Source organism: Somniosus microcephalus, chromosome 4 (assembly GCF_052327205.1).
Source record: "Somniosus microcephalus isolate GS21.2 chromosome 4, FLI_Smic_1.0, whole genome shotgun sequence".
NCBI lineage: Eukaryota > Metazoa > Chordata > Chondrichthyes > Squaliformes > Somniosidae > Somniosus > Somniosus microcephalus.
The window spans coordinates 307,658,859-307,686,013 of record NC_140990.1 but is presented as its reverse complement, the minus strand read 5'-3'; the positions used below and the strand labels follow the sequence as shown (position 1 = coordinate 307,686,013).

General features: G+C 45.1%; 1 protein-coding gene across 5 annotated transcripts in view; it reads right to left on the bottom strand.

Moving 5' to 3' along the window:
• lypd6 (LY6/PLAUR domain containing 6) overlaps positions 1-27,155 on the bottom strand; it is a 340,290-nt gene that overhangs the window by 35,104 nt on the left and 278,031 nt on the right. For 4 of the 5 annotated variants that reach the window (XM_085986694.1, XM_085986699.1, XM_085986696.1 and 1 more), the window contains exon 3: positions 6,661-6,842. In XM_085986694.1, the coding sequence (XP_085842820.1) occupies positions 6,661-6,778 (118 nt within the window). In that variant the 5' untranslated portion in view covers positions 6,779-6,842. Of the gene's footprint in view, positions 1-6,660; positions 6,843-7,039; positions 11,796-27,155 lie in introns of those variants that run through there. The other variant, XM_085986698.1, reaches the window with a different exon arrangement.

Here is a 27,155-nt window from a genome sequence, read left to right as displayed (position 1 = left end):
TAGCATAAGATCCAAGGAGAGGACATATAAATTGGCTAGAAAAAGCAATAATCCGGAGGATTGGGAGCAGTTTAGGAGTCAACAAAGGAGGACAAAGGGATTAATTAAGAAAGGGAAAATAGAATATGAGAGTAAGCTTGCAGGGAACATAAAAACTGACTGTAAAAGCTTTTATAGATATGCGAAGAGAAAAAGATTAGTGAAGTCAAGCGTAGGTCCCTTGCATTCAGAATCGGGGGAATTTATAATGGGAAACAAGGAAATGGCAGACCAACTAAATGCATACTTTGGTTCTGTCTTCACAAAGGAGGACACAAATAACCTCCCAGAGATGCTGGGGAACATAGGGTCTGATGAAAGCGAGGAACTGAAAGAAATCAGTATTTGTAGGAAAATGGTGTTAGGAAAATTGATGGGACTGAAGGCCGATAAATCCCCAGGGCCTGATGGTCTACATCCCAGGTTACTTAAGGAAGTGGCCCTAGAGATTGTAGATGCACTACTGATCCATCTTCCAGAACTCGATAGACTCTGGAACGGTACCCATGGATTGGAGGGTAGCTAATGTTACCCCACTATTCAAAAAAGTTGGTAGAGAAATAGCGAGGAATTATAGACCGGTAAGCCTGACATCGGTAGTGGGGAAAATGCTAGAGTCTATTATAAAAGATGTAATAGCAGAGCACTTGGAAAGCAGTGACTGGATCGGACAAAGTCAACATGGATTTACAAAAGATTTACATGCTTGACTAATCTACTGGAATTTTTTGAGGATGTAACTGGTAAAATAGATAAGGGAGAACCAGTGGATGTGGTGTATTTGGACTTTCAGAAGGCTTTCGATAAGGTCCCACACAAGAGATTAGCGTGCAAAATTAAGGCACATGGGATTGGGGGCAAGGTATTGACTTGGATAGAGAACTGGTTGGCGGACTGAAAGCAAAGAGTTGGAATAAATGGGTCGTTTTCCGAGTGGCAGGCAGTGACTAGTAGGTTACCGCAAGGATCGGTCCTAGGACCCCAGCTGTTCACAATATATATTAATGATCTGGACGAGGGAATTGGATGTAATATCTCCAAATTTGCAGACGACACAAAGCTGGGCAGGAGGGTAAGCTGCGAGGAGGATGTCGGGAAAATCCAGTACGATTTGGACAGGTTGGGTGATTGGGCAGAAACATGGCAAATGCACTATAATGTGGATAAATGTGAGGTTATCCACTTTGGTGGCAAAAACAGGAAGGCAGATTATTATTTGAATGGCAATAGATTGGGAGAAGGGGAAGTGCAAAGAGACCTGGGTGTCCTTGTGCACCAGTCGCTGAAGGTAAGCATGCAGGTGCAGCAGGCGGTTAAGGCGGCAAATGGTATGTTGGCCTTTGTAGCAAGAGGGTTCGAGTACAGGAACAAGGATGTCTTGCTACAGTTGTACAGGGCCTTGGTGAGACCGCACCTTGAGTATTGTGTGCAGTTTTGGTCACCATACCTGAGGAAGGACGTTCTTGCAATGGAGGGAGTGCAGCGAAGATTCACCAGGCTGATACCTGGGATGGCAGGAATGACGTATGAGGAGAGATTGTGTCGATTGGGCTTATACTCACTGGAGTTTAGAAGATTGAGAGGGGATTTCATCGAGACCTATAAAATTCTGTCAGGTCTGGACAGACTAGATGCAGGAAGGATGTTTCTGATGGCCGGGGAGTCCAGAACCAGGGGTCATAGTCTAAGGATAAGGGGTAAGCCATTTAGGACTGAAATGAGGAGGAATTTCTTCACCCAGAGAGTGGTGAACCTGTGGAATTCTCTGCCACAGAGGGCGGTGGAGGCCAGTTCATTAAATATATTCAAGAAAGAGTTGGATATGTTTCTTGAGGCGGAAGGGATCAAGGGATATGGGGAAAAGGCGGGGGACAGGGTACTGAGTTTGGATGATCAGCCATGATCACATTGAATGGCGAAGCAGGCTCGAAGGGCCGAATGGCCTACTCCTGCTCCTATCTTCTATGTTTCTATGTTTTTTTAATCCCAGTAGGGTTATTTCCTTTTCCATTGCTATTTAATTCAAAGCATGGCATAATAGGGTAAAGTTTCCGCCAATTGGAAACAAAAGCAATATTTTTGAGAATCAACAGGATTATTGAATTTTGTTATAAATGTTTCTGCTGCATGCAATACCAGTTTTTCTGGTTTTCTGCCATCCTGTCTTGAAGGCAATGACTTCAGCTGGGTACAGTTCCATGGTTGCCAATATCACCTTGCCTAGTGGCCATCCTTGATGTGTGAGCCTACACAGTGAATATTTGATATTGGCAGATAGCGCAGCAAAGGCCAGTCTTGCCTTTGCCCATCCCCCATGTGGTGAAAGTCTTCAGTAACCCTTTCAATAATGCCAGGTATAGACTTGATGGATCATAGTCCACTGCCATATTGGATTGTTCCATTTCTCTCAGTTATCACTTCCCGGATATTAAGACATCATTTAAAAAGGGAGTCCAAGGTTAGCCTATTCTAAAGTGACACCACCTCACCAGCCTCCCTAGTTTGGCAAGAATCATCATTATTTCAGCTTTGTTGAAAGCAAACATCAACACTCAAAATCATTACAATATTAGCTTTGAGTCTTTGCTCACCAATCTGATACTGGCTCTAGCAATTATGCAGACTTTAGATAGAATCATCCATCCAACAGTAATTAAGTAGGTAATACAATAGTTTTATAGACCTTTGACTATTCCATAGCCTTAATTGAGCCTTTGTCCCATGGCCCATTGCAAAAAAACTGAAGGACAATTACACCTCCATACAGGAAGTAATCATCAAGATGGAAGTATGGACAAAAAGGAAATATTCAGTAAAAAGAAGCCTTGAGCAGTCTGTTTGAATGCAGTCTGTTTGATTATGTTAACTGATCCCATGCCTGATATGTCATAAGGGAATGCTGGGGCTCCTCGGAGATGGTATGGAATTTTCTTCATCAGGACTTCAAAGCACACGGCGATACTGTAGCACTTCACACAGTTGTTGGTGCAGCTGCGTGAAAGGCTCTTCTGGCTCTTATTCACAGAGATTAATGAGATCCCTGGATTACGTTTTCAGAGACAGACGGGCATATATAGTCCCTCAAGAGTAAATGACACACATGAAAAATAAGAAACGTTACAGTGAGCCTTTCCAACAATACCTCACAACTCATCAAATTAGCACTATTCTTTCAGGGCAGAATACACCTTAATAATGCTCCTACCCTTTTTCCAAAAGCAGTCACTATAGATTTAATGCTATAGATTTAATGCCTAAGAACAGTAGAATTAGAAGGCAATGATGCTGAACTTGACCATCATTTATTCTCGCAATTACAATTAGTAAAGTATAGGAAACCTTCAAAGGAGAGCAAGTTACACCACAGGGAAGCACTCCCAGGAATGGGCATATATCAAGTCTAATAGGCTACAAATTCCACTGACCCTTTTGAGGGGATGGAAGTGAGATGGGGCAGAAGGGGCCAGGACTTCCATCCACCGCTTTGCTATGCTGATGACCTATGTCCCAGATCCCAGCGAGGCAGGCATCTGTAGTGATGCAACAAAGGCACATACCCGACTGAGTAAGGGATACCAGAGGCGCAAATCAGACTGTAGCTAAGTGATTAAAAAACATTTCCCTCAGGGAATGAAGGGGCAACAATGTAAATGTAGTTAATCCCTTCGTGTTGTTCATTTGTGGGGTCTTCTTAAGGCCCACAACGGTACCACCTTTTGCCAAGAGCAGGGGCAGTTTCTCCTTGGTCTATCAGGAATGAAATGAGCAGAATTCTCGGGTAGCCGAGGAACATCTCCAGACACACCCCCTAAAGTCAGTCTGCGATATAATTTACGGCCAGAAGGGAATTTTTCAGGGAAGTTGTGTGGTGGTGCGGGGGGGGGGGGGGGGGGGGGGAAATGTGGCAGATCGGGCACCATGCCAAAATACAGTCCCTTCTCCTGGAATTTCACCACAGTTCCACCTCCTGCGCCAAATGTGGAGGAAAGTTCTCTCCAAACTCACCACTGGAGCGCAGCTCTGCAATATCACTGCATGAAAATTTGAAACAAAATAATGTTTGTGTTCAAAATGATGAGGGGTTTTGCTAGAGTAGATAGGGACAAACTGCTTCCACTGGCAGGAGGGTCGGTAACCAGAGGACACAGATTTAAGCTAATTGGCAAAAAGAACCGGGGTGGGGGGGGCAGGGGGGCAGGGGAAGGGAGATGAGAATTTTTTTTAACACAGCAAGTTGTTATGGTCTGGTGTGCACTGCCTGAAAGGGCGGTGGAAACAGATTCAATTGTAACGTTCAAAAAGGGAATTGGAGAAATACTTGAAAAGGAAAAACTTGCTGAGCTGTGCAGAAAGGGCAGTAGAGTGAGACTGATTGGACAGCTCTTTCAAAGAACTGGCACAGGCACGATGGGCCGAATGGCCTCCTTCTGTGCTGCATGATTCTACGATTCCATAACTGTTCCCCAGCAGTCCCTGAACAACATTTGTAAAGCATAAAAGGAAAAACTTACAAGATTCTTAAAAATAATTCTCTCTTCATTAACATTTAAGATGAAATAAGGCACTTTAAATGAATATTTCATGGGGAGCAAATCAATTGAAGTCGTCGTCGTACGTGTCTTCACACTGTTCCCTTTGGGGAACTGTATGAAGTGGTGGAAGGATTTCTGGCTGCGATTAACGCTCCTTCCGTGACCGTGACCATCTTCGTACCAGCCATTAGGGTGGTTAGTCCTATGGCGGGAGGGTTTTATGGGCTCCCACAACCCATACGAGGGGGGGGGCCTCCCACACCCATGGATGCAAGTATCCCGCTGGATGTCAACCCAGAATTTAGAGCCGGAACTCCGACTCCACTTGCCGGGACTGTCTGGAGAGGGGTTCGAAACCCTACGCCTTCTGGCCCAGCGGCGGGGATGCTAACGCTACGCCAAAGGCCCACTCCCATCAATTGAAGTGAAGAATTAATACTTTTGTTTTCAAATAAGTTTAATGAGTGGGATGACTCAATGGTTCTAGTAGGATGTTAGTGAACTCCCATTCAGAATTCAAGACCAAGACTGAACCCCAATGTTAAGTGCTTCTTTAAACTCAAAGGGTGTCTGGGCTGCTAGCCGGGTGATTGGGTCAGGTGAACAGCTGGCAGGATTGGTCACACCAGAAAGAAGTACATCTCCTATTGGTCAGAATGAGAGCAGTACTGCCGGTGGCAAATGGGGAATGACAACAATAACAACAATGTGTATTTGTATAGCACCTTTAACGTAGTAAAACGTCCCAAGGTGCTTCACAGGAGTATTACAAGACAAAAAATTTGGGCAGGTGACCAAAAGCTTGATCAAAAGAGGTAGGTTTTAAGGAGCGTCTTAAAGGAGGAAAGAGAGGCAGAGAGGTGGAGAGGTTTAGGAAGGGAATTCCAGAGCTTAGGGCCTAGGCAACAGAAGGCACGGCCATCGATGAATTGGCTGGCCAACTGATGGAGACAAGTGTGGCAGCAGGTAATAATAGCTGGCTTATAATTGGGGAATATAGGCGGGGAAGTGCAGTGATTTCTGGAGTGCTAATGTTGTGCAAAAAGAGCACCATTTCCAAAATGCAGAGGTCAGTGGAGACTTCAAACAGTTGCTTATCCCTTGTAATTCCCTAAAACGGAACTTGCAGTACTATTCTCACCTCATAATTCAGGACCCTAGACTACTTTACACAGGAATATAATCGGTGACAGCTCCGCCTCTGAGTCAGAAGGTTGCGGGTTCAAGTCCCACTCCGAAGACTTGAGCACAAAATCTAGGCTGGCACTGGAGTGCTGCACTGTCAGAGGTGCCGTCTTTCGGATGAGATGTTAAACCGACGCACCGTCTGCGCTCTCAGGTGGACGTAAAAGATCCCACGGCACTATTTTGAAGAAGAGCAGGGGAGTTATCCCCAGTGTCTTGGCCGATATTTCTCCCTCAACCAACATAACAAGAACAGATTATCTGGTCATTATCACATTGCTGTTTGTGGGAGCTTGCTGTGTGCAAATTGGCTGCTGTGTTTCCTGCACTCCAACAGTGACTCCACTTCAAAAGTACTTCAGTGGCTGTAAAGCACATTGGGACATCCGGTGATCGTGAAAAGCGCTCTACAAATGCAAGTCTCTCTTTTCTTTTAGTTCTACATGGAAGCTCAAGGGTTGCTGAACAGAAATGGTCAGCTGTATCCTCCGAAAGAATAATTCAAACGTAGCAAAGCTCATGTCACTCTGTTAAAGTTTTAACCATTTGCCATCGCTTTGGCCTGCCCAAACAACATGGAAATTATCAAAAACTTGTGAGCAAATTCAAATGTAATCAAGAATACCTTGCTGCCTGCAAACAATAAACCAAGGTTAATACTCTTCTAAGCTTGTCATTGCATGCTCAAGATTATACCTCAGTAAGGGTATTTGCCATACCATGTGCGGGTGTATCTAGTCATCAAAATTCCAGATGTCAGTACACAACACTGAAAATACCAATTATTTGATGAAATAAATTATGGACAAATCTCTTCTTCAAAATTAAAATGTCACTGTGTTATTCACCAAACAGGATTAGCTACAAGATAAAAGCAAATGTAATCCCGCTTATCATTTCTTACTTGAAGGGTGGAGGTAGATGATATCTTTCACTGTGAACTCCCGAGGCTGGACCAGCTTTAGACAGTCAGCAATCAGGCTCAGCAGCAGGACCCAGGCCGAAGCAGGCCGGGCTTCCATTGCTGGTCTTGGGCTTGAGCATACAGATATCCAATGAGATGCCTTCTTCGTTGGTAGAAAGTACCTAAAAAACAAAGCAGCAAGTTTTCTTAGAGCGACTCCAAATAGCAGGATGGCAGCTACAGCTAGTTAAGAATTGTTCACCAGTAGAGATGTATTAGGACAAGCTTACAGTTTCATAGTCTGTTCCCCAAACCCCCCCACCCCCCACCCCAACTCCAACTCAGCTTTTAAAATTCATATTTGAGACGTTTATCTTACAGCAGTCGAGGATTCCCTGCATTAGCCACAGGACAAAGGATTCGATTTCATTCAACTGCACATCAAACCAGCCGAGCCGATTCTCTTTGGCAATTGACTGACAACTCTGCCGGTGACTTCTCCTTCGTTGGCAGCATGTCAAGTAAGGCAGATGGGGTCTTGGGCAGATGACGACTGGGGGGAGGGGGGAGGGGAGGGGAAGAGAACAAGTCTAAAACAGTTACATGATTCAGACAGCTAAACAACAAGGAAAGTTTGTAGAGAAATGTTAGTCAACTCTAAAGCTCAGTTTCTTCCTGACTTTCCTCAGGGTACGGTTTCGAAAAATTCGATTCGTTACATTTTTCTTGGGTCGAGGTACGAAAATGTCAAATCTGCTTCACTTTTATGAGCAGAACCGTTGCCTCAGTGGGCTCCCGCAGCCTGTTTTTCCCCAGTTACTCATCCACCGCTGCTTCAGGCTGACACCATTATAACACTGTGGCCTTTGCTTTGCCGCCATGCCCATAAAATTAACTGACAAATTCATGAAGCAAAGGATACAATTGCTCATTTGTCTGAGATGATTAACGTGGGGACATGTTTTCTTTACCATCACCAGATGAGGACACAAAAGATTTCGGCTTCCTGGTGGGGGAGAACGTTATTATAAATATTTTCCCTTCCAGCTCAGTGCACCTAATAAAAGCTCGATTCTCCCAAATTATAAACCCCTTTGTGAGCAGGGCAGGGCTTAATGCAGGCACAGCACTGACCCCTATAATTCGTTCCATTCCTGTCTGCAGTTAGATTACATTACCGACAGGTCAGAGGGAAAACTTAGGCTGTGTGCTTTGCTTTGGTGCTTTAAGTTCTGTCAACCACTTACTAAAAGGGATAGAAGAAAGCACTCTAGCACGTATCAGGAAGGAACAATGCCCTGCTTTAAAACAACCTAAGTGTTTCACAAGTCAATATTTATTATTCAAACAAAATGCGCCTTGTGTGGCGGAGATCCACTGATCCCATGCTTCCATCTGTCCAGCCTACCCAGTACTGTCCACATTTGATAAGTGGCGGATATGAATATTTAATTATTCGGATGATAAGATGAATTATAACTTTCTTCAAAAAAACTTTCTAAGAGTTGCCAATATCTTCATATAATGTAACAGGCCTGAGAACCCAAAAAATCAAGCTGCTCAGCTTTATCAAATCAAAATGTTACAGAAAATGAACTACACCTGTCTATAATTATTCTCACACCTTCAAGGATAATGAAATGGCAGCATATAATTACTTGGCAGTCATACAACCAAGATGCTACTTAGATTTATGGTAATCAATTAAAAGTAAGCAAAATGAAATACCTGTATTTATATAGCACTTTATCATAGCATCAAATCATCTCGCGCAATGAATTATATTTGGAGAGCTGCGACTGTTGATGCAGCAGCAACATCTCACGAGCAGCAATTAAATAAATTATGGTATTAGTCAAGTGAGGAATATTGACTAGGCCACTGGGCAAACTCCCTGCTTTCCTTTGAATAGCGCCGTGGGATCTTTATCATTCACATGAAAGGCAGATGGGGCCTGGGTTTAACATCTCACTTGAAAGATAGCATCTCCGAAAGAGAGGAACTCCCTCAGTACAGCACTGGAGTGTCAGTCTAGATTATGCGCTTAAGGTTCTAGTGTGGGACCTGAACGCCTAACCTCCTGACCCATAGGCAAGAGTACTTCCAACTGAGTCCAAGTACTTCTTATTGGCTTTTACACTTTCCCACAATTGGTGTGTTACAACACACAATTTCAGTATTAATTTGTGACAGCTCCAGTGACTTACTGACAGACATCCCGGGGGTGAAATTGTAACTCGTTATGCCCATTTCCCAGGCATAAAATGGGAGTAAAGAGGTCCAATTTGAGGGGCTAACCTCCCGTGCCCAAACAGCGTTGGAAACATGCCTGATACCTTATTGTTTTTGGCGTTGTGGAGGCATCCATTGTGACTACCTTAAACAGTGATTAGGTACCTTGAATATGCTAATAATGGCAGGCATGCTCCACCCGGTTCCACATTTAAACTGTGGGATGCTGCCATCCACTACTCAACCCCCTCCCGATTGCCTTCCGTCCCCCTCCTCCGGACTCACCTCAGCAGCAGCCGTGCAATGCAAATAAAGCAGATACAGCGCCTGTACCTGGAATACCAACCCAAGAAGTGCTTTTCCCCCCAACTCGCTGCCCATTTGTTTTGGCCAGAGGCAAGCTGAGAACTTACACCAGCCTGTATAGGAGAGCAAAGCAGTTATTCTGAATCAGAAGGTCATGGGTTTAAGCTTCACTCCAGAGATCTGAGCATATAATCTAGGCTGGCACTTCAGTACTGAGCGAGTGCAACCCTGTTGGAGGGGTCGTTTTCCAGATGAGACCTTAAATTGAGGCCCTGTCTGCCCTCTCAAGTTACAGAATCATACAATGGTTACAGCACGGAAGGCGGCCATTCAGCCAATTGAGCCCGTGCCAACTCTCTCCAAGAGCACCTCAGCTAGTCCCACTCCCCCGCACTTTCCCCGTAGCCCTGCAAATTTTTTTCCTTCAGGTACTTATCCAACTCCCTTTTTGAAAGATAAAATTGAGTCTGCCTCCACCACCCTTTCAGGCAGTGCATTCCAGATCCTAACCACTCGCTGTGTAAAAAATGTTTCTCTAATGTCGCCTATGTTTCTTTTACCAATCACCTTAAATCTGTGTCCTCTGGTTCTCGACCTTTGAGATAGTCAGCTTTTTGCAAGATAAGGGAGTGAAGGGTTATGGGGAGCGGGCAGGGAAGCGGCTTTGAGCCCAAGATCAGCCATGATCTTATTGAATGGCAGAGCAGGCTCGAGGGGCCAAGTGGTCTATTCCTGCTCCTATTTCTTATGTTCTTATGTTCTTTCCGCCAATGGGAACAGTTTCTCTCTATCTACTCTGTCCAAACCCTTCATGATTTTGAACACCTCTATCAAATCACCTCTCACTCTTCTCTGCTCCAAGGAGAACAACCCCAGCTTCTCCAGTCCATCCACTTAACTGAAGTCCCTCATCTCTGGAATCATTCTCGTAAATCTTTTCTGCACCCTCTCTAAGGCCTTCATATCCTTCCTAAAGTTCAGTGCACAGAACTGGACACAATACTCCAGTTGAGGCCGAACCAGTGTTTTATACAGGTTCATCATAATTTCCACGCTTTTGTACTCTACAGGCTAGAATTTCCCAGGGCTATGGAGGCGGGAATGGAGGCGTGTGGGGTGTTAAAATCACGAAATCGGGGGGCACGAACCCATCCCGCCTCCATGCCCATTTCCCAGGAGGCGGGTACCCGACCTGTGCTGTGAGCCGCCTCCCCGAGGCAGGAAGGGGATTAGTGCCAATTAACTGCCTGTTAACAGTCGTTAACAGGCAGTTTTTAGCCTAATCCCTATTTTTATCCCTGAAGTGTGGGCTGCCCGACGGCTCCAAACCACGCCAAGTTAGCGAGGCGGACCGTCGGGCTGAAGGACTTGGAGGGTTCGAGATGTCCGGTGTTCAGGTGAGTGATGGGTGCATGACTGCAGAGGTAAGTGTGTTTGGTGTGTGTAAAGTGTTTAAATAAGTTTTACTTACCTTTACTTACTAATGCAGGCTTCCTTCCTTCAGGTCTCGGGAGTCCCTCATCTCACCGGCACAGAAAGCAGAATGGCCACGAGCTGTCAAAAGTTGCAGCAACTGCTTTCTGTTCTGGAGAGATCTCTAAATCAGCCTGAGGGGAAGGAATTAACTTAGTGTACAGATTGGCAGTGTTTGACAGCTTCAAAGAGCTGTCAAACGCTGATATTTCATCTGTCAAAAGCTCTTGACAGATGAAATGTCAATCTGTGACGTCACCTGTTGCCGGGTGGCTCAACAAGGTCAATCAAGGGAAAATCGAGTGGGTGGAGGCGGGACTACAACCCCAAAAGTGGGGGTCCTGCCTCCTACTCGCCTCCATTGATAAAATCCAGCCCTATACCCTCTATTTATAAAGCCCAGGATCCCATAAGCTTTTTTTTTTTTTTAAACGCTTTCTCAACCTGTCCTGCCAAATTCAACGATTTGTGCACATACACCCCTAGGTCTCTCTGTTCATGCACCCCCTTTAGGATTGTACCCATTAGTTTATATTTCCTCTCCTCATTCTTTCTACAAAATGTATCACTTGGCGTAAAAGTTCCCATGATATTATTTGAAGAAGAGCAAGGGAGTTCTCCCGGTGTCCTGGCCAAGATCTGTTCCTCAACCAACACCTTAAAAAAATGATCTGGTCATATATTTAATTGCTGTTTGTGGGACCTTTCTGTTCGCAAATTGGCTGCCGCATTTCCTACATTACAACAGTGACTGCACTTCAAAAGTACTTCATAGGCTGTAAATCACTTTGGGACATTCTGAAGTCGTGAAAGACCCTGAGTATGTGCATGTTTTCTTTCTTTTAATCTTAGAATCTCTCAGACATGAGGGAAGGTCTGTGGACAGAAGTTGCGATCGCATGCGTAGGTTCAGTTGTTCCAGTGTTGCTGCTGGTGCTCTGGAATCCACCCTGCAACGTCAATAGCTCAAGTTCCACAGCGCTGGGAACGGACACATACAGCACCACCACAGTTTGAAGCTTCTCTCTACCTTATGAACTTGCCAAAAGAAAGCCACAATGAATTTTAACAAAGCCAACTGTGTACAAATATTCAACAAGACAGATGCAGCACACAGAAAAAAAACTCTTATTTTTATGTTTCATCATAGTTGGCGTCAATAACTGCGCTCTGGTTCCAGAGAATGTATTATTAGTTTGCTCAGGGGTCACGCTGGATTGAAGAGAATTTGTTGAGCAGAGCTCCCTCATGACTCAGTGGGAAAATATGCCCATTATCTGTTATGCTACCAGGCCATACAGACTAGGACAGGTTCCAGGTTTGATCCCTGATCTATATTGTTAGCCAATCTCAACATGCAGAAATTTCTTATTTCTCCGTTCCATTTAAATTTTAGAACATTGCTTCCGTTCTGTTACAAGCGGGGAAAAGCAGTCAGGACTACTGTTCTGGTAAACTCTTGTGCCAAATGTGAACTGGCAAAGCTGTGATACCCCCATGGTCAAAAAACCTGGCAAGACTGTGATACCCCCATGGTCAAATAACCTGGCAGTAATCCTTTGGACACTTGCAGAAGGTATCTGGGGGGGGTTGTTGTGCCGTTGCTCTGGTATCATAAGCATAAGGAGTGCTAGAATGCTGGCACTTTGGCGCCTGGGTCAAAAGGAATTGGTTTTTCGCCCAAATCCAGGACACGAGGGAGCGCTGCATTGTTGGAGGTGTGCCCTTCAGTCGAGATTTTAAATTAAGATCCGGTCTGCCTGTTCGTGCAGGCATTAAAGCTGGAATGTGAAGATGGTAGGGGCGATATTCTGGAAGGATGAGATCAAATGATCTGAAAGATACAAACCTATTTTGTAACGAGTCAGAAGTGGATAGAAAATTGGAAACAAAAAAAGACTAGATAAAAGAGATCGCATTTTTCTTAGTGCATGTATATTATCTAAGATGGTGCATGATTTCCAAATTCAGCTCTGAATACTGGGGAAAGAAACAGGTATTATGTACAGTAATCATTATTGAAGATGTGTTCTTAGCTAGCCACCTGTGCAGCTGCAGCTTAGATTATATAGTTCTTTTATGTAGATCACTGGAAATCACCAAAATTAAACCTCTGAAAACTAAAGTTTCACAAACCCACTAGCTTCCACACAAAAGTATTTGGGGCAGACAATATCTGGTGTGTCTCAGCCTGCCGACTCCCATTCTCAGAATGTAAACAGCCAGCCCGACCACACTAATCCCCTGCGCTCAGTATCAGAACTTGCACAAGCAGCAACTACCACTTGTGTGTCAGCCATGCTCAGTGGGTAGCACACTCGCTTCTGAGTCAGAAGGTTGTGGGTTCAAGTCCCACTCCAGACACTTGAGCACAAAAATCGAGGCTGACACTCCAGTGCAGTACTGAGGGAGTGCCGCACTATCGGAGGTGCCGTCTTTCGGATGGGACATTAAACCGAGGCCCCGTCTGCTCTCTCAGGTGGACGCAAAAGATTCCATGGCACTATTTCGAAGAGGAGCAGGGGCGTTATCCCCGGTGTCCTGGCCAATATTTATCCCTCCATCAACATCCCTAAAACAGATTATCTGGTCATTATCACAATGCTGTTTGTGGAACTTGCTGTGCACAAATTGGCTGCCGTGTTTCCTACATTACAATAGTGATTACACTCCAAAAACTACTTCATTGGCTGTAAAGTGCTTTGGGATGACCTGTGGCCATGAAAGGCGCTATATAAATGTATCTTTCTTTTTTCTTTTCACATGAATGCATGCACCCCAGCATGGCAACCCATATATCCCACCGTGCACTGCAATTGTCTCCAGTTGCAACTTCATTCATAAACTGCAGTATTTTCTTACCATTTTCCATTATTTATTGAAACGCATGGGATCAACAAGATACACAACAGAGCAACAAGGCACAAGTAAGTGGCCTACGTAACTCATTTGTCATTTGAACTTATATTTTCAGATATGTGTGCAATTTAGATCCAAATAGCTTGTGGCAGGTCTACATAGATTCAAATGGAAGTGTGATGTTTGCACCCAATTTTCCAAGGGTAGATCTTCTGCATAGTTTCAAGTACAGATTTGGTCAGGCAGAGGGAGCACATTTAAATTGCATATGTGAAGTTTAAAGGGAAGGTGACAACTGAAGGGTAGTATCATACTAGCTTTTGGAAAGGTTCATAACATGTTGCAGCCCAATGCCGGTCTTTGCCAAGGCTGAACGGGGCATTAAAAATTGACAGAGAAAAATGAAGGGCAAGGAAATCAAACATGTAGGCATCAGTCTGTTGGCAAGTGACAGAACAGCCGAGCACCCTATCCCGCTTGGTGGCTGCTGGAGTGGGAGTGGTTGGGTGTAAGGGCGGTAGCTCTCTGTGCCACCCATAGCATCATCCCCATTAAGTCAGCGTTGGCTGCAGCTCTTTGCAGGCATGCTACAAGTTTCAGGTCACAGTTAACCCTAACCTCACTGGATGTGCCAGCCTACCACGCATAGTAGCTGCAGGTATCTTTGCAGCAGATGGCACAGCTCTTTCTGTGGCTCTCTGCTGATCTGGACCATGTGAAGACAATTCCACACATTCACTGCCAGGTAGGTGTGCCAGGGCTTGCAGATATGGTTGGTGGTATCTTGGTGGGGGCAACCAATCAGGACATGCTAGCTGTTGACCACCCATGCTTTCTTTCATGCACCACTGAAAACATGACATATTGTGACCAGGGGCTTCTGAGGAAACATCTGTCATTTGAGATGGTCAAGCATTCACATATCTTAGTGGCGCCATCCATTCTGTTGTCACAATTTTCTTTGGGAAGGCGAGCCTGTCTGCCAATGTGAGGTCTGCCCACCTCACCTCTATCTGCAGATGTGAGTGTGAAGGTCCTGGTGGATTGGCACAGAGCACCTCCCATTTAGCCTGTTATCCCTCTGTAGGTTTTTCTTCTTCCAAACACATAGGACGATCCTTATTGGGAAATACATTGGTGCCAGTAATCATGCTGGGAGAGGGGGAAAAGTTGGCACAGGGGCTCATGAGAACCTAAGTTCCAGCAGAAAAATAAAGTAATGGAAACAGTCTACAAATTTCCTGAAATGTGAAGGATTGCAGTTACTTACCCATGTCCCTCAAATCAGCTGCCACCGCAACTGATCCCCAGCAACTCTGGATGTTCATTTCAAAAGGGCATTTCTCTGCACTTGATGTTCTGCCCACCCGAATTTTGGGAAATGGTGTGCAGGATGTACCCACCACCAAATCACCCACTTGTTTGAAGCCTTCACAGCGGTGCATGGTGGGAGTTTTGGTGGAACAAACCACACCCATTTTCCAAATAATGTGGCTACACTGGATAGCTGACAATGAAAAATCCATGCTACAGTGTCTTGTTTCTCAGTAAAACATCTTGTATCAAAACCATGACTAACTGACAGCTTACCTCTAGGTATAATATTTTAGAGCCATCAGCTGGACTGGAAAGTTGAATTTCTGGTTAATCCAGTTTCAGTTTTCGTTGATAAATGAACAGGAACATTTTCCCCAGAAACCCCCCCGAGGCCAACTACTGAATTCCACTGTCGCTCAGCTGAGATCAGCTATCTCAACACAGGTCACGGACGGAACCTGGGACCTTCTGGACTGTATGGTTTAGTGTTACACATTTTTAACCTGGATGGTGTCCTACACCATGAGCCTTCATCCTTACTTAGCCAGTGTCTTAATGAAATAGCCGGCAATTAGGTTAGAATTAAAGGGCTAGAAATTCGTCCCGGGCGGTGGTGCAAAGCGAGCAGTATTAGATCGTCCGCCCGTTATACGCAGCGCCTGATATTCAGTTTCATTGACTGCAATAGAACTGAATATCGGGCGCTGCGGATAACGAGCGGCCGATCTGATACCGCCCATTTTACTCCACCACCCCAGACGTATTTCTAGGCTGTTGTGTCTCATGGTTGTTCCAATATAATTTTTTTTCAAACAAACAAGTAAGAGCTGCAGCTCCTTCCATTAGGAAATTATTCAAGTTTTCAAAGTGAGGTCAGTGTCAGGAAAACACAGCCTGCTCACTTCTACTGTTGATCTTCACACTTTGACCTTTGGTTCTGGATGGAAGCAGAAACTGGATGTTCTTGCAAGTGACCTCTTCAGCGGAAACATGAAAGCCCTAAAAATTTATTATGCTGGGGAGAATTTTTTTTAAAAAATCAGTTGAGTTTCCTCAGCCCCCAGTTACAAATCAGAGGGAAATTGTTCTGTTGAACTATGGACAGCGCCATGTAGAGAAGTCCATATTGATAAAGAAGCATCCTGCAGAATCGGCAAAACCAGCTTAGCCTTTGGCAAACTGAGCGCTTCTAGGACGAGAGAGGCATCATCCTGAGGACCAACCTAAAAGTACACAGGGCTGCCATTCTGACGACCCTGCTTTTATGCTGGTGAAACTTGGACAACATATTCATGCCACATTAACATAAGAACATAAGAAATAAGAGCAGGAGTAGGCCATACGGCCCCTCGAGCCTACTCCGCCATTCAATAAGCGCATGGCTGATCATCGGCCTCAACTCCACTTTCCCACCCGATCCTCACATCTCTTGATTCCCCTAGAGTCAAAAATCTATCTATCTCAGCCTTGAATATACTCAAAGACTTAGCATCCACAGCCCTCTGGGGCAGAGAATTCCAAAGATTCACAACCCTCGGAGTGAAGAAATTCCTCCTCATCTCAGCCTTAAATGGCCGACCCCTTATCCTGAGACTATGCCCCCTAGTTCTAGACTCTCCAGCCAGGGGAAACAACCTCTCAGCATCTACCCTGTCAATCCCCCTCAGAATCTTATATGTTTCAATTAGATCACCTCTCATTCTTCTAAACTCCAGAGATTATAGGCCCATTCTACACAATCTCTCATCATAGGACAGTCCTCTCATCCCATATAAAGACTGCTTAAAAACAGCTCTGAAACAGTACAAAATGGATGCCCATAAATGGGAACAACTTGCTTAAGGTAAGAAAGCATAGCAAAAAACCATCCATGAAGGCACCTCCTACCATCAGGCCCATCACATTTCTGATGCTGAATGTAGAGGCCAGCTGAGGAAGTCTCACTTGAAAAATCAAGATTCCCAACCTGGTGAATCCAGGATCCACTGTTCAATCTACAGACGCTCATTCCGAGCAAAAATAGGTCTCAGCCGTCATCCAAGAACTACAAAAAATTGAGATGATATTCTAGCTGCTTTCTTCGATATCAAAGGACAAACAATGACGATGCCAGGTGTTGCAATGTTGTCGACTCACTCTTCATATAATTTTGCTACACCTAAAGCACAGAGGAAATGCTCCTCCATGCAGTTTTAATAGGATTGAAAATAAAATTGGTACTGTTAGTGGTTGATCCACTATATGGAGAATAGTGGGGCTGATAGTATACAGAATAATGGATGTCTGGTGCAACTGTATGGAGAATAATAGATAGCTGGCAGTGATTGCATAGCGAATAATGGATACCTGAGGGTAATTATATGGAAAATAATGGGTACCAGGTGCTGATTACATAGAGAACAATGAATACTAGGGGGTGATTAAACAGTAGTCTTCTAATAGAGCTGTTCAGATAATGTGATAAACCACAGAAAAGTTTCAGAAGTTTATGACCATCATTGGAACCAAAGATGAGATTGAAGCCTTGGAATCACTGGTGATGTGTTATTGTTTGTTGTCTATACAGTTTGCAGTCTGCCTTTGATTAGTTTTTGTTGTAACAGCAGCTGACAATGCAGATCTCACTGGCAACTGTGTTACATGATGCCATTCACATAAAAGGATTAATAATCATTACTGCATATTTTTTAGAACGTAATTTGGAAAATATCCTGCAGGTGACAAGGAAATTCTTTATTCAGTCCATATTGTAATAAAGTTTATAAACAAACAATAACATTTCAAATACAACGTCAGAACAACCAGAACTTGGTTCTGAGACAGCACAAAGGAGCTTTTTTGTTCCCACAGTTTGCAGACAAAAGTATGAGCTCAGCTTCAGAAGATAAGGTATGCGAGCGGCAACTCACAGCCGACTTGGGATCCTGTTAAGCCAAACGTAAAAGTGCTGCAGTGGGATCCTGATAGATACAGTTTGGCTAAGAAATATGTTTGGATAAGGATTGTGTGTGGCGGTGTTGTGCTTGGACTTGGAATTCTCTGTAAGGGGAGTGGCTGGCAAGTGGTCTGCTGCAGTCAACAATATTATCAACGGGAACAGAAACTGCGTTAGTTCCATGTCCAAACTCATTTGGCTGACATGACTTTATTCTCCTGTCAAACATTAAATACATATCATAAACCACTTGGACATTTCAAAATGTTGTTACTGACAACCATTACTGGCAGTTATTTGCATTGAAATAACAAGATTTTGAAAAGTCCAAAAATGTTTTATATGTATTTATTGTTTGAAAAAAGAAAGACTTGCATTTCTATAACGCCTTTCACGACCACCGGACGTCTCAAAGTGCTTTACAGCCAATTAAGTACTTTTTTGAAGTGTACTCACTGTTGTAATGTGGGAAACGCGACAGCCAATTTGCGCACAGCAAGCTCCCACAAACAGCAATGTGATAACAAAAACAGATTATTATGTTGGTTGAGGGAGAAATATTGGTCAGAAGGCAAATGGTATGTTGGCCTTCGTAGCGAGAGGATTCGAGTACAGGAACAAGGATGTCTTGCTGCAGATGTACAGGGCCTTGGTGAGACCACACCTTGAGTATTGTGTGCAGTTTTGGTCGCCTTATCTGAGGAAGGATGTCCTTGCCATGGAAGGAGTGCAGCGAAGATTCACCAGGCTGATACCTGGGATGGCAGGAATGACGTATGAGGAGAGATTGGGTCGATTGGGCTTATACTCGCTGGAGTTTAGAAGAATGAGAGGGGATCTCATTGAAACTTATAAAATTCTAACAGGACTAGACAGACTAGATGCAGGAATGATGTTCCCGATGGCGAGGGAGTCCAGAACCAGGGGTCACAGTCTAAAGATAAGGGGTAAGCCATTTAGGACAGAGATGAGGAGGAATTTCTTCACCCAGAGAGTGGTGAACCTGTGGAATTCTCTACCACAGAAGGCAGTTGAGGCCAATTCATTAAATATATTCAAGAAGGAGTTAGATATATTTCTTAAGGCTAATGGGATATGGGGAGAAGGCAGGGACAGGGTACTGAGTTTGGATGATCAGCCATGATCTCATTGAATGGCGGAGCAGGCTTGAGGGGCCGAATGGCCTACTCCTGCTCCTATCTTCTATGGTCAGGACACCGGGGATAACTCCCCTGCTCTTCTTCGAAATAGTGAGATGGGATCTTTTATGTCCACCTGAGAGAGCAGACGGGACCTCGGTTTTACGTCTCATCCGAAAGACGACACCTCCGACAGTGCAGCACTCCCTCAGCACTGCACTGTCAACCTAGCTTTATGTGCGTAAGTCCCTGGAGTGGGACTTGAACCCACAACCTTATGACTCAGAGGCGAGAGTGCTACCAACTGAGCCATAGCTGACACTGACAGTTTGTCAATGACACAAGGTGAATTAATTGTTTATTAAGATGGTATTTTCAGGATTGCCGAATCAGACAAGAGTTCCTGTTTACAGGCCAGTTTGTGTCCATACTCTGCCCTGTCCTTTCTAAAGATGTCAAACAGTTAACCTGTTTTTAACCTAATGCAGTAATTTGTTTTCAGCTTTGCACTCTTGCTAGGGAGGCTGGCTGCTGGCAGCACACACCAGACATTTTGGGCTCACGCTGTGCAGGATTTTCTGACCGATTCAATTCATGGCTGGAACGTGGTGCACAGCTGCCGACTGAATGTTTGATGGGCGCCACCAGCAGGCAAGCCTCGCCAGCAGGAGTGCGGAGCCGGAAAATTACCCCTAATCCAGAAAGAAGGGCGAGGGAAGAATATCGTCCCTTCGACGGTGCAACCTTGTGCACCATGCACCTCAACCACTAGTAATGCTAACTCCTGGGAGGAGGTTAAAAGGGAACAAAGCTGTGACCAACTTCAGGAAAAAGTGGGAATTTTCTCCTCAACTCCCGAGAGCAGTCAGTCAAAATCCCCGAGGCCGTGGTTACCCACGATGCAGCATTTGACATGTCAAACAGCCCCCCCTCCCCCCAAGTACATCTCAATGTCCTTAGGAACCTGCCATATCTTAACTTATTGGGAACCCGAGTTAATGGCTAATAGGTTCAGAAATTTAGCGAGTTATTCTTTTGCTACAAAGGTCAACTACACAGGAGTTGAACGTGAGAAAGCATCCAGCACTGAGAAAGCATCCAGCACAGTCCCACTGAACCAAGTGGTTCCACACATGGATTTTGGCCATTTTCTGGATGTTTATGTATGAAGACTATCAAAGTGAATGATACATCAGCAACTAAAACAGCAAAGTTGAACATTTTTAAAAGGGTGCAATTACCTCAGTGGAGGAGTTCTGAGGCGGCCACTTAATGGAATGGCCGGGAAAAACCTGCTCCCGCATCTTCTCAATGATTTTTAAAATAATAAAGCAATACATTTGGCCTCAATTAGGCTAGGAAGGGGATAAGAAAACAAAAGGCAGCCATAGTGTCCACTGAGAGCCTGTTGGAAAATGTGTGCACAAGAACAGTAAGCGAGGACAGGATTTGCACTCAGCTATGATGGTCCCTCATGACTGAATAGTCCACTGACATAGTCCTGGCTCACACATGATGAAAAGCCACTTGATGAAATACTGAAGGCTGATGACACCCATTAAACTACCCCAAGCAAGCAACATGCTCAGCAGAGAAAGGGAGAACATGCGTTTTTGTGGTGCTGCTGTATTTCACCGCTCCCAAGCAGTTTGACAATGAACATAGCAGTGACCTTGATTTTAACTCTGGGCATGTTCTGGGCATGTGGGTGGCAGGGCGAGTTAGAAACGCACTTGCTGCAGCAGAAACAGGCCCGGGCTATTTTAATTCCCGGGCTTCATTAAATTGCCTCCAGTCCACTTCCCTGGGGAGGTGGGGGGGAAGTGGCTAGTGCCTCTGGAAAATCGGATGGCTCTTGGCCGCCTGCCAACATGGAAGTAAGTGTGGGGAAGGTGGTTCCGGGAGGGTCTGGCGAGAGGGAAGGGGGGGGCAGTCTGGGGCAGGGGAGGCAGTGACTTTCTTTATGGGGCCCCAGTGGAGCACTCTCGCTCTGCCAGGCCTCACAGAAGGCAAGTAAAAAGCTTAACTGCTCGGGCCTTCTCATTATCTTTGGCAGGCCCCAACTCTCTTCAGCCTGACAGGAAAGTTGCAGCAACTTCCCCGTTCAGGCCCAAGTTAAAATCTCAGTCGGGGCCTAATGAGCTCACCAGACCCCGATCTCCATATTTAATGGATTCCGCTGGCATCAGGCGGGTGGCTTAGCTGCCTGTCCAGAAGCCCGAGTAAAAAGAGGTGGTCGGTGGGATGCAGGCGGCTTTCCTGCGGGTAAGTAACCCAGGACATTTTAACTGCCCACTCACCCGGTTTTGCTGGGCGAGTAGGGTTAAAACTGCCCCCAGTAACACAAATGACAGCAGGCACAAACACTTCATTGGGAGCCACTCCCTGCCCCAACCACAGAAACTCGTCCACTTCACTCTTTCTTTCAGGAAATGCAGGAGAGCCATTGAAATGTGACAATAACAAAACAAATGTAAATAACCTGAGACACATCAATGGGTAATTACCTTTCATAGTACTTACACTTGCAAAACAGACAAGTACAAAAACACAATTCTGATGTTCGATTCCAAACATTGAAAAAATACATTGGTACCAATAGTGTAGACAACCCTTTACTGTATCCAGAACATTATATAATACTGTTATTAATAACCTATCATTTCCCTCCAAGAGTTATTGACCTTTAAAAGATAACACACACGCACATACAACGCAGGATACAGTAGGTCATTCAGCAGGGGCAAGGCATGATAAGAGTGGAATTTGTGCTTTCAAGTAGTGCTACCAGATAAATTTTAACCCTGGCAGGTCCTGGTCCTGGTCACTAATAATAACAATATACCATGAGACTACCATTCCTTAGGGTGAAGGCCTTATGGGCTCCCTGAAGCACCTGCTTTGCTATCAGTACAGTTTCAAAGCAACCAGGCAGGCCAACGTATCCAATGTTAATAGGGTTTTATGGTGTCCTGCACAGCACTCCATGACAAGTGCTTTATTCAATACCATCCTAAGTAAGTCAAACAAGGATCTCACTCTACCATATCTATTATGTCCGTGTATAATTGAGACACGGACTGCAGGAGTTGGTTATAACAGGTCTTTACTGAATGGAGACAACCTGGAACTAACATGCAAAAGTTACTACACAGGCTTATATACAGGGGTGGTCACTACTGGAACTGCAGTATACAGGGGCTGCCGAATATAGTTCCTTCTGCAAAGTACATACACTACAATTCCCCCCCTTTTAGCTAAACAGTACATAACATGCGATTAACAATGAAATAACATATTTACAATTACAGTTGCTAGATACATTAGTTGAAGTTAAGCAATTATAAGTTCAGTCTTTGAGGAGGCTTCCTGATTCTGTCTGGATAATGCCTCTTTGGGGTATCAGGTTCTTCTGGCAAAGTTGAGTCGGGATCAATGTCGTTGTTTGGCTTAACCAAATCCAAGCGGCATCGTAGTCTTCGATTGAAGAACATCATGGCTGGAGTTTGGTTGGTAACCGCATGTGTCGCATTCCGGTAGGCAAACAAGAAGTTATCCACCTTGTGTTGTAGGGGTATATCTTCATTACACATTGCCTTGATAGCCTTCTTGAATGTTTGAACGAACCTCTCGGCCAATCCATTAGTGGCTGGATGATATGGGGCGGATGTGTAATGCTTAACACCATTGTTCTTTAAGAACCTCCGGAACTCTTCAGACACAAACTGTGGTCCATTGTCGGAGCAAATCTGTTCAGGCAGCCCATTCCTGGCGAATATGGTTCTTAAGACTGTGATAGTTTTTTCTGTGGTGGTTGAGGACATTTTTATTACCTCTGGCCACTTTGAATGTGCATCCACCGCAATTAAAAACATCGAGTCCATAAATGGACCAGCAAAATCAATGTGCACCCTTTGCCATGGAGATGAGGGCCACTCCCATGGATGTAGAGGGGCTTGTGGTGGGGCGTTTTGGACCTTCTGGCATCCTGTACAGCTCTTGGTCATCTCTTCGATTTCTCTATCGATTCCCGGCCACCACACAAACGCTCTGGCTAAGTTTTTCATTTTTACCCCTCCCAGATGACCCTCATGAAGCTCATTGAGCACTTTATCCTTCAATTTGGGTGGAATTACTACTCTGGATCCACACATCAAGGTTCCTCTGCACACTGACAGCTGTTCTCTTCTCGGCGAGAATGCTGGCAGCAGTGGTTCGCCATGTGCTGGCCATCCCTTCACCATTAAATCATAGACCCAGGAGAGTGTCGGGTCATTTCGTGTTTCCTTTTCTATGTTTGCATTCGTCACAGGGAGACATTCGACTATGGTCGAGTGAAATATCTCCACTGGATCCACTGCAAGTTCTTCTTCCACCGTCGGCAACGGTAGGCGCGACAATCCATCAGCATTCCCATGCTGTTTAGTTCCTTTGTACTCAATGTCATATTGGTGTGCCCCAAGGAAAAGGGACCACCTCTGTAGCCGTTGTGCTGTCATTATCGGTACGCCCTTCTGAGGGTTGAAAATGGAGACAAGAGGTTGATGATCAGTTAGTAGAGTAAATTTCTGACCGTGCAGGTAGTGATTGAACTTCTTCACCCCCCACACCAGGCTGAGGGCCTCTCTGTCAATCTGGGCGTAGTTACGCTTGGCTGAAGTTAACGAGCGTGACACAAAAGCTATCGGCCTCTCTGAACCATCAAGGAATTTATGTGACAGTACCGCTTCAATGCCGTAGGGAGACGCATCACACGCCAGTCTTATCGGTAGTGATGGGTTGTAGTGAGCCAATACTTCTCTTGAAGTGATTAGGTCCTTACTCTTCTGAAAGGCCCGCTTACATTCATCGCTCCATTTCCATGCTACTCCCGTTTGTAGTAGGGCGTTCCAGTGGGTGTAGAATTGTGGACAAATTCGGCAAAAACTTATGGTAGTAATTCACCAATCCGAGGAATGACCTCAGTTGCGACACATTTTCAGGCGCTGGAGCCTTAACTACCGCTTCAATTTTGTCAGGGGACTTATGTAACCCCTCTTCATCAATCATGTAGCCACAATACGATATCTGTTTCTTAAAAAACTCGCACTTGGGGCGATTGGCTCGTAGCCCATGTTCTCTTAGTCTAGTGAGCACCTGCTCTAGGTTGGCAAGGTGTTCACTGTCATCTTCACCTGTCACTAGGATGTCGTCCAAGTAACACCGAGTCCCTGGAATCCCTTGCAGGACTTGTTCCATCGCTCTTTGCCATATCGCCGGAGCTGATGCTACTCCGAATACCAGTCGATTATACTGGTAAAGACCTTTGTGAGTGTTTATCGTGAGATACTTCCTAGAGGATTCTTCAACCTCCATCTGCAAATATGCTTGTGCTAGGTCAATTTTTGTAAAACGCCTCCCTCCAGATAGTGAGGCGAAGCTATCTTCTATCCTCGGAAGAGGATATTGTACTGTGTGAAGGACTGGGTTCACCGTCACCTTGAAGTCCCCACAGATGCGAACCTTCCTTGGCTCCTCAGACTTAACGTTTTCTTCATGACAGGAACGATGGGTGTCGCCCACTCGCTCCAGTCTACCTTAGATAACACGCCTGCATTCTCCAGCTCTGCCTCGACGGCTGGGCGAATTGCATATGGTACCGGTCTTGCTTTGAAAAACTTGGGAATTGCATTCTCTTCTATTTTTATCGAGGCAGTTACGCCTTTAAGAGTTCCCAGTTCTTGTTGAAATACCTCTTTGGCGTTAGCTAAGATTGTTGACAATCGTCCAGGAGTGACGTCGTCATCCTTTTTACCAGCCACCGTCAGTGCCTGAATGGAGTGCCAGTCAAAACTTATCTTTCTGATCCATTCACGTCCCAATAACGGTGGTCCACCATCTTGCAGTATGTACAGATACAGTTTCTGTATTTCCTTGCCGTTGTATTCGACAGGCACCCTTATTTTTCCTCTGGGGTATACTTTTTGCCCCGTATACGTCTTCAAGACAATGGATGTCTCTTTCAAGGGTATGTGTGGGAATAGCCGCTTGTAGTCTTGTCGATTCATGACGGTTAGAGCTGATCCTGTATCCAATTCCATTTTGACTTGGGACCCTGCTATCGTGAGGATGACCCAAATGGTTCAGTGATCCTCTTTTGCGATTACGTTGTGAATTTTGAGACAGCTTAGTCTCTTGTTCCCGGAGTCACTATCGCTCATCTGGTCTTCGGAACTACTGTCCGTCATCTTTTGTACTTTCCTGTACTGTTCCTTAGTAGCCTTTTTGTTGTCGTTGGTCTTCTTCCCAGACCTGCAAACTCGTGCAATGTGTCCCATCTTTCCGCATTGCCTGTTTATTTTGTCCTTGGACCAGCAGTCCTTCTGGTCATGGGTTGTTCTGCCGCAGCGATAACATTTTTCAAATCCCCGTGTCATTTCATGGGTGCCGTATTCCTGTGGCTTTTGCTGTATTTCCGCAGCTCCCCTTGCTGCTGCATCGTACGATACTGCCACGCTGAAAGCCTGATCTAGCATCAGCTCTTTCTCTGAGAGTAACCTCTTCTGGGTTCCTTCACTCAGGAGTCCACAGACAAATTTGTCCCGTAGGGTATCTGCCAGTCCTGCTCTGAACTGGCAGTGCTTTGATAGCTTGCGTAGTTCCGTAAGGTAATCAGCATTGCTCTCATCTTTATGCTGATTTCTCCTGTGGAATTTAAATCTTTCTGCTATCAGCAGCGGTGTAGGATTTAGGTGTTCCTGTAGGATAGCAACAATTTCGTTAAAACTCTTCGCCTTCGGTTTGGCTGGAGTAATCAGGTCCCGCAATAGGCCGTACGTTCTTGCGCCCATTAAGTTTAGCAGTCCCGATGCCTTTTTCTCATCGGCTACTCCGTTTGCCTCGCAATATACCTCGACTCTTTCCACATACGTGGTCCAGTCTTCTATTGCATTATCGAAGGCAGTGATATTGCCAGTCTTCCGCATCTTGGAAATCTAAGATGGCGCCTCCCGCGCTTTGCCTTCTTCCCCGATTTAACAAAATGGCGCCTCCCGCGCTTTCTGTCTTCTCCGTTGTTGCTAGCGCTGTTGCTGGCGTTTTATGCCTTGATGGCGACGCCCTATGGTCTTCGCGCACCTCCCCCCGTGCTGCTGCTAACGCCGCTCTCCCCGGTTCCCGTGGCAAACTGCAGCTCCTCGCGGCTTTCTGCGTGTTTAATTTTTATTATTTCCCCGTCGTCGCAACAACCCTGCGGGACACTTGCCTCCCTCTTCTCGGGTCTGTACGCTGCCCGGCTTCGTAGCACCGGCCGCGCCCTGTGTGCTCCACCCTCTCTCTCTCTCCTCTTCCCGACAACGCTGCTCGGCCCCGTTGCAAAGCCACCCGCTCGAGCTCTAGACCGCCGCAGCCCAGGAAGGATCAGTGTACTACCTGCCACCAGCCCGATTAGCTGAAGCATCATCGACAGGATAACCAAGCCCTACTCTCGACAGCCTCTCCTGCAAATCTTCAACTCCGCTGATTCAGAGGCGGATGCCCACGGTCGACGCCCGTTTCTTCTGTTTCTTTCTTCCTTCTGGCCTCGACCTCTGATAACTTCGCTTCAGGGATGGATCTCCATGAGGTGGTGCAGACTGTAGGTAAGTTCGTATCTGCTCGTCGCCAGTATTATGTCTGTGTATAATTGAGACATGGACTGCAGGAGTTGGTTATAACAGGTCTTTACTGAATGGAGACAACCTGGAACTAACATGCAAAAGTTACTACACAGGCTTATAGACAGGGGTGGTCACTACTGGTACTACAGTATACAGGGGCTGCAGAATATAGTTGCTTCTGCAAAGTACATACACTACAATATCTTTATTTGACTTTGAACGTGATAGAACATCACATCCTAGCAAAAATGCTCCTTAAACAATGTGCGTAAACAAGTAAGCTGTGGGCCCTCAAGGAATCGTCTTATTTTTTTTTACAACCAAAGTATCCAGACTGGGAATGATATAATGGCAACATTACAGTATTACTGAAATTATCAATATATATCACATCATCAAATTAGGCACTATTGAAAGAAATGTATGTTTTACAAGTATGTTTCATTACAAGTAAAGGAGTTTCAAAACCCAAGCCTGTATACTTCTTGTTTAACAAAAATAACATTTCAAACATAGTCTATAAAAGAGTACTCAGAAATTATAACCAATCAGAAAAAAGACAGATATTGCAAAATATCAGATGATTTAGTTACTGCA